Source organism: Acanthisitta chloris, unplaced genomic scaffold (assembly GCF_000695815.1).
Source record: "Acanthisitta chloris isolate BGI_N310 unplaced genomic scaffold, ASM69581v1 scaffold229, whole genome shotgun sequence".
Taxonomy (NCBI): Eukaryota; Metazoa; Chordata; class Aves; order Passeriformes; family Acanthisittidae; genus Acanthisitta; species Acanthisitta chloris.
The window spans coordinates 125,289-133,707 of record NW_008692878.1 but is presented as its reverse complement, the minus strand read 5'-3'; the positions used below and the strand labels follow the sequence as shown (position 1 = coordinate 133,707).

Here is an 8,419-nt window from a genome sequence, read left to right as displayed (position 1 = left end):
CAAGTATTGTTCCTACAGCCACAGGAGCCATTAATCCTTGTTAACCCCTTCTACATCCACATCCTTTCGTTGTTTCCTGTGTTTTCCTGGTTCTTTTTGATGGCTGTGTTCTTTCACCTCAAAACCAACAGCTAATCAATGCATGAGATATGCTTTGCATGTGTTTGTCCCAGGCTGTACATACTAAGAAGTAAGGTATAATTAGGGCATATAAGGAAACAATTGAAAGTCTTAGTGACAAATTATAATTATCATCTGCCAGGGAAAGGATATAGAGTATATTCACTATCATAGGGAGATTACGACTATCTTTGTTTGATTTGATCCTTTTTCATTTCCTGTGTTAAATCTCATTAATTTCCTGAAAGAAACTGAAGGCAGATGATAGTCAAATAAAAGGGATCCTAGACTGTGATGCGGAGCCTTGGGCAGCAGACTCTCTGGGGTGAAAATGCAGTTTTAAGGGATGCTCTTTGCTGAGCTCTTCTGGCTAGTGGCAAGATCTGTGTGCAGTTCATGGTGATGATGATCAATTGTCAGCTTGCCAGTAGGTTGATTTTAGTCCTTTGTTTCTCTTGGTGTGATGCTGTGGAAGAGTCCCAGGTGGAAGGGCAGGAAATGATGCCCCAGAGAGTGGTGGGATGGCACCAGAAATCTCCAGGCTAAGGAGCTGCAGATGCAGGAGAGGCTCAGCTCAGTTTCAGTGAATCTTTTACACCTAGCATGGGGTTTACTTTCTCTCCAAATCCCTTGGAAATAGCAGCATGGACAAAGTGGGCATCACACCTTTCTGCTGCCTTCATACATCATCAAGATTCTCAGGACAAGCTGGCCATGCTCAGGTGCTGAGAAATTACCATCTCCTTGTCCCTCACATGTGACCCATATAATTTTTTTTTCCACAACTCTCTACTTGCTATGGACTGGGAAATATGTTTGTGATATGTGGAAAGAGCCTGCAACCCCAGAATCACAGAATGGATCAGTTTGGAAGGGAGCACAATGAGTCATGTGGTCCAACCTCTCTGCTCAAGTAGGGTCAACCTAGAACACATTCCCCAGGATTGCATCCAGATGGTTCTTGAATATCTCCAGTGAGGGAGACACCAGAACCTCTCTGGGCAGTTTGTTCCAGTGTACAGTCACATGCACAGTAAAGAAGTTCTTCCTCATATTCAGTTGGTACTTCCTGTGCATCAGTTTCTGCCCATTGCCTCTTGTCCTATTGCTTGACTTCACTGAGAAGAGCCTGGCTCCATCCTCTTGACACCCTCTCATCAGATACTTATATACATGGATGAGGTCATCTCTTCTCGAGGCTGAACAGGCCCAGATCCCTCAGCCTTTTCTTGTAAGAGAGATGCTCCAGTCTCTTAATCATCCTTGTTGCTCTCTGCTGGACCTGCTTCAGAATGTCCATGTCTCTTGTACTGAGGAGCCCAGAAATGGACACAGTACTCCAGATGCATCTCACTAGGGCTAAGTACACGGGCAGGATTACCTCCCTCAACCTGCTGGTAATGCTCTTCCTAATGCCCCCCAGGATACCTTGGCCACAAGGGCACACTGCTGGCTCATGGACAGCTTGTTGTCCACCAGGATCCCCAGGTCCTTTTCCACAGATCTGTTTTCCAGCAGGTCAGCCCCCAGCCTGTACGAGTGCACAGGATTATTCTTCCCTAGATACAGGACCCTGCATTTCCCTTGTTGAATTTTAGAGATAATTCTTCTCTGCCCATCTCCCCAGTCTGCTGAGGTCCTACTGAAGGGCAGCACAGGACTCTGAGGTATCAGCCATTTCTCCCAGTTTTGTATCATCAGTGAACTTGCTGAGGAGACCTCTGTCCCCTCAAACAAGTAGTTGATGAACAAGTTAAACAATACCTGGCCCAGTACTGAACCTAGGGGACACCACTAGTGACTGGCCTCTAACTAGACTATGTGCCACTGATTACAACCCTCTGGGATCTGCCATTCAGGCAGGTCTCAGTCCACCTTGCTGTCCACTCATCTGGTCCACATTTCCTGAGTTTGTCTCAAAACTGTGAGACGCAGAGTCGAAAGCCATACTAAAGTTAAGGCAGGCAATATCTGCTGCCCTCCTTTCATCCATCCAGGCAGTTTTTCATTGCAGAAGGCAACCAGGTGGGTGAAACATTACTTAGCTTTAGTGAATCCATGCTGACTATCCCTGATCACCTTCTTGTCTTCCATGTGGGTAGAGTTGGTCTCCAGAATGAGGCACTCCATCACCTTTCCAGGGACTGAGGTGAGGCTGGCTGCCCAGCAGTATCCTGGGCCCTCCTTCTTGCCCTGTTTGAAGACCAGGGTGACATTTGCTTTCTTCCAGTCCTCAGGCATCTCTCCTGATCACCACAACCTTTCAAAGGTGATCATGATCAGCCTGACTATGATGTCCATCAGCTCTCTCAGCACTTGTGGATGTGAAGTTTGTTTAGGTGATCTCTAACCCAATCCTCCTTGACCAAGGGAAGGTCTTCTTGCAACATTCATTTACCCTGGTCTCCTGGATCAGAGATCACTGTAGGCTGGTCTTATCAGTGAAGACTGATGTAAAGAAGGCATTTAATAACTCTGCCTTCTCTGCATTGTCTTTTATCTGTGTCCCCTCTCCAGGGACTAATGGGCCCACATTGTCTTTTGTTTTCCACTAGTTATTGATGTTATCCTTGACATCATTGGCCAGATTTAATTCTAGATGGGCCTTGGCCTTTCTAGTCTCATTTCTGCTTAGTCTGACCACTTCTCTATATTCACTCCAATTGGCCTGACCCAACTTCCATCTCCCATGTATTTCCTGCTTTTACTTGAGTAATGGTGATCTTAGACAACTTGGCTTCCCATTGAGTCGTTACCATATTTGAAGTCTCTCAGTGAGTGTGATGACCATCAACTGAGCTAGCTGCTTGTTCCGCAGCACCTCTGCACCCTGCCTGCATGGACCACCATCCAAACTGCTGCTCCAAGTGCCATACTGGTCCCTGTTTGCCTACCCTGGTCCCTCACGCTCCCTACACTGGTTTAAAACTCCTGTGGTGCTCCTGACTTCCTCCCATCCTCCTCGCCTGATCGGCTGGTGAGAAGTTCCAGGTCCTGCTGCAGCTCTGGGCTATTGCTCTGTCTCTGAGCTTGGGAACCCTGCCTGTATAGCCTGATCCAACACTCAGCCCCAGACTTAGCTCAGTTGCTGCTGCTGACTCTGCCTTGCCAACTGTGTCTTACAATCTCCTGTGTTGTAAGATACTGTATGGGAGAAACCTGGGTAGATTCAGTGCAAAAGAAAGAAATGCTTAAAAGGCCCAAGAAAGAAAGCTATAGGGCAGTGCCAAATTTGGCTGCTGTACCTGTTTACCCCTTGAAGGATGAATGACCCATCCCTACAGCACCCAAAATGACATAGAGTTTTAATCCTTGTTTATGCACTGGCCTCAAGCAAGCTCCTCTCTACAGTGTTTTCAGTGTTTAGGCTGTGTGGCTGAATGTTTCCTGATTCTTCTCTCCTGCTCCTTACTCTGTCATCCCTCCGGGCTATTTCCCATGCTTTTCCTTGCTCTCTGCCAAGCAGTGGGAAAGGAGAAGCCCTGTCCAACTGCCTGTGATTATCAGGACTGTTATCTGTGAGCACACAAAGTCTCTGTTTGCTAGGGAAAAACCTGAGGTCCCTGGGGTTTATGGAGCAGAAAAACATGTGCTGCTGCTTTCATGGCTCACTTGCTAAGGAGTCCTAAACTTTGGTGTTCTACTGATGCAAGTTTGCTGTTTCCCTCCTGTATCCATTTAACTTTGCCTGGCAGAAATTGCTGATGATCTCTGAATGTTAAGAAAACTGTGCTTCAAATCTAGATGAAAGTACTGTGTAGCCTCTTGCTAAGTCCTGCCAAGGACTAAACTGTTTCAAATCCTAACCTCCTGCCTTCTGGCTTCTGCATCTGCCATTTATTTTGGTGTTGTTTGTCTCTTAGGTGGTTGTTGGCTCCAGTTGCTGGGATATTATCTTTCTTAGGATCAGAGGCTTGTGAATTCAAGTGGGCCAGTGTTTGACGCAGTCTGAGGCACTACAGATTCACCCAGACCTCAGGAGTGATGCTATGGCTTCTGAATGCCCTGTCCTAGCTGTAACAGCAGACTGGTAATTGGTGATCAAGGATGAAACCATGGGATGGAGGGTGATGGAGAACTTGAAGGGTAGCAGGTGACTGTGGACTACATACAAGGATGTTCTGGGGAGGAGAAACCATGAACTACAAGGAAAGACTAGAAAAGCTGGGATTGTTCATGCTAGAGGCATGGCATATGGCCACCTTCTGGTAAGGACTCTGAAGGTTCAAATATATTCAGAAGATGTGGCTGTCGTAACTTGGTAAGTACTGGCCTTATGCCAGCTGTACTTTAGACCAGCTGATGAAAACAGCCAGATCAGCTGTCCTCTGCACTGCTCACCAGTGGCATAATCCGCACATGGCCCCAGCTGTGCTCTGGGAATTCAAGAGCAGGATCACCATCTTGCCACATGAGATTGGCATCAATTTTTTACTAAGAGGTGACCTGCTGGTGCCAGGATTGGGTACTGCTGAACTTCTAGGGATGGCTTGACCCCACTATATCCAAGAGTGTGTGGTTACCTATGCCTGTCCTGGATGAGCAAACACATCTGTCTCAGGAAAGCATTCAGGACATGGCACACTTAGTGCTGCTAAATTAGTAGTGGTCCAAACTGAATGCCCTTTTTATTTCATTTCCATCCTCTTTCCTTGCACTCCAGCTGCCAATAGGCTGGGGCATTTGGAATTGGGATTAGGGAAGTGTCATTTCCATTTTAACTTGCTTCTGATGTCTCTGATTTATTTGTGCTTTCTGAAAACTGGTCAATCATTTTGATGTGTCAGTTTGCAAGGATTTGTCCACTGATTTCTGCAAAGACACACTGGGATCTGAGATATTTGCAAACACTTAATGTGTGCATTTCATCCCTGTATATAGTGCAGTAAACTGATCATTCTTCTGAAATGACTGTTATCACACCAGAAAAATCAGGGAAATTGGGAGTCCTAGACTGGTACTTTGCAGCAGGTGTGACTGGATTTCAACATGGTTGGTATAGACTCAAGGATGTGATGGCACTTTCTAAAGCAACAGAAAAACCTCTCTAACTCTGTACTCTAAAGAAGAACTGAATAATGGTGCTTCTTTGCATGGCCACACAAGACCTTTTTTTTTTTTCCTAAATCTTTCCTTACTGTCTTGATAGTGCCCTGCTGGGTTTTGCCAGGATAAGAGAGCTGTGTTTGTGAGAGTTTTTAGTGACTTTTCCACATGAGCTAGTTAAACTGATAGCAGGTTTCAAACAGGTCACAGTGATGCTGAATAATTCCCTTGGGTAAGCCTAGGCTCAGGTTCATCTGACATAATTTGAGAATCTGCATGGAGTGCCTAATTAATTCATTTCCCAGAGCTCTCTGTATAGTCAAAAGGAGGCAGAGGTTTCCTCAGAGGTGATTCAGAGCACCTAAGTTACTACCAGGAGCACCACTGACTACTGAGGGGACTTGCAATGACCACATTTCTGTGTTAGACATCTCATTTTGGTGTATAAAATTAGGCAAGGTGTCTTCTGCTGATCTCAGCATCCTCTTGGGAAAGCTTCCTATCCCTTTTCTGCTATGGGAAGTTTATCCAATAGGAAAGGGGGGGCAGGGGCTACAGTCTCCCCATGAAACTTGTGATCTTGTTTCAGGAGGAAGATGAGATAAAGCCACTCAGATGGAGGCCAGTTCCACCAGCTTCAAGAGCCTCAAGTTTGGGAAGCTGAAGGTGGTACGTCGCCACTTGCTACAGAGGTATGAGCACCAGCCCTTCATCTCCTGCCTGGCTGGTTTCTACAGCTGCCGGTGGAAGCGGTACCAGCGCAGAAGGACTGAGCCTGGGAAATGCTGCTGCAAGATGGTAAATTAGCTCAAAATCAGCACACTGGTTTCTGCATAGGGACAGGGAAGTCCAAGCAGACACAGGGTTGATGTCATGGAATCCCAGCCCAACATCATTTGGAGCCCACTGAGATCTTCTGAGCTGTTAGATTTTGCTCTAACTGCCTGATGAATTGTTGTGTTTCTGTGGCAAACTCAGTGTGTTTGTGCCATTACACAGCTAAGAAATATGTGGTGGCAGGGAAGGACTTTGCACCAAACCCTCCTAGCCATCTCAAAGCCATAGAATCAAATTAAAGAAGTAACATTTGGGGTGGGTATGCAGTAAGGTTTGCAAAGAGGGCTGCTACACAGTGCAATTTCCTCCTGTGTGAGGATAGTTAAAATCCTGTTCATTTGGAAAGTCATGACTTCTCTTTTCCCTGAAAATAAATAATGCAGAATACTCTTTTGCAGACATTCCCCTAGTCACAAAACACAGGGAAGGAATTTTTTTGCAGACATTCCCCTAGTCACAAAAGACAGGGAAGGAATTCCTCTCCATATTTACTTCAGTTAGAATTCCCCCACCAAGCCACATGTTTTAGGGACAGCCTCAAAGTACCTGACATTTGCTCTGATTGCTTAGGGGTAGCCAAGGCTCTGACCACTTGTCCTTCCTCTCCCTCTCCAGCGGGAATGCATGTTTTTCCCATTGCTCGTTGGAGCTTTCTGCTTTTCTCTGGTCTTTCTGTACATGTGGGGCGAAGCAAAAAATGACTACAACAACTTTGACTGGTAAGTACCATCTTTTTCTCTTCTCCTGTCCCTTGGGCCTGTCACTGGGGTGTCTGGGAAGGGATGAGCACCTCCCCCAGCAGCTGTGTTGCAAATGGGCACTTTAGCCATGAAGCAAAGATTTGGCTCCTTAAACTCTTGGTTACAGCATCTGAGTTGAATGTTTGTTGACTTCAGAAGTAATGAGGCTTTGCCCTCAGATTGGCTACAGTTTTATGTTGTGAGTGTGAATTTGGAAGAAAGGGGAGAATCATCATCCCAAAAATTGTGAGTGAAATGGACTAAAAAGCTCTTTTTAGTCCTTCTGAGTCTTTCTTTTTTTCCCCCGTTCCACCTGAAGAAATGTGGTGGCTGGAATCAGAGGCATTGCATCAGCTACCTCACTGAAAGAGAATTCTATGTTCTCGGACTTAAAAGTGAAAAATAATCATCAGGGATTCGTGTGTGTTCTTTCCTCCTGCAGCACATAGGCAACAGTTATGCAAATCTGGCCCCTAAAATTAAATTAAAGCTGCTCAAATATTATGGGAAGGAAAGGTGTAATAATGTCTATTGGTCTGGAGGTTAATGCAATCAGGGATCTTGGGAAGGAGGCTCTTAATCACTTTTGCATGTTACAGGGTGAGTTATTCCTCACTCACGCTTTGTTTTATTGCTTTGAAAATTTCAGAATTTCAAGGAACAGGCTGTTGGTCTCCTCCAGTCCATGTACTAACCACAAACATTATTACCATATTTTATTGCTTTTTAGGTATAACTATGGGAACCTGGGCTTCTGGTTTCTCTGGTCTCTTGTTCTCCTGATTGTGGCCGCAATCTTGTTCACATACATCTCACTGTTACTGGTAAGTAATGCTCCTTGTAAGCTGACCATGATCTAAAAAGTAAACATAGGGATGGCTTTAGCACCTCAGACTAGGGCTCAGTCTAGCCCTCCATATGATCCTTAGACAGTGGATACCTGGGGAAGATTTGGAACACAGTGAGTGTTTTTACCGTGTTTTCTCTCCATGTCCACCAGTTTCAGCTCAGGGGTGTCTGAGCCAGATGTTGTTTCTGTGATTTCTCTTGATGATTTCCCTTCAATAAATGTGTCCAATCTCTTCTTGAACCCAAGGAAAACTGAGCCAGCAGTGGCTGAATTTAGATTTAGGAAAAGCTAAAAACTTGCTTTGGAAGTATGGGGTTTTGAGTCACGTGGTGGTGGTGCTGCATCTTCACTGCCAAGTTATTCATCTAATCCCATATAGAAAGGGTCATTAGAGGAAGGGGAGCATTGTTACTGAAGATGCCTTGACTCACCCTGCTCTGCTGAAGGGTTTTCTCCAGGTAGAAATTACAGATATGGTCTCAAAATGCTGCTGAAGTTTATACCCAAAGAGGTTCCTGAAATCTTCGTTTTTCCAAATCCTGCAAAATTTTCTCTAGAGTCTGCTTTGGTTACTAGAAACATACCAAAGCCAAACTTTTCCTAAAATTTGTACCTACTCATCCATTTCCACTGTCCTTTCCCTCATAAGGAAACTCCCAAATAAAGACAAGACCTGCATTTCCATCTTCTGCATCCAGAGCTATAGGCTAAGAAATAACTCTAACTCCAGGCACTGGAGCCCACATTCAGTCTCATGCCTGATCCAACTTTCAGCCGAGTGCTGAGGGTGCTGTTATGGCTTTGTCTCACCTCTGACCAAAAAAAC

The 8,419-nt window shown here is 45.3% G+C and overlaps 1 protein-coding gene across 1 annotated transcript in view; it reads left to right on the top strand.

The window, feature by feature from the left end:
- Nucleotides 1-5,753: 5,753 nt before the first annotated feature.
- Nucleotides 5,754-8,419, top strand: part of LOC103809947 (glycerophosphodiester phosphodiesterase domain-containing protein 5-like) — a 21,896-nt gene continuing 19,230 nt past the window's right edge. Inside the window, exons 1-3 of the mRNA XM_009082820.1 lie at nucleotides 5,754-5,964; nucleotides 6,619-6,722; nucleotides 7,474-7,567. Of these exons, the coding sequence (XP_009081068.1) occupies nucleotides 5,782-5,964; nucleotides 6,619-6,722; nucleotides 7,474-7,567 (381 nt within the window). The 5' untranslated portion in view covers nucleotides 5,754-5,781. The remainder of the gene's footprint in view (nucleotides 5,965-6,618; nucleotides 6,723-7,473; nucleotides 7,568-8,419) is intronic.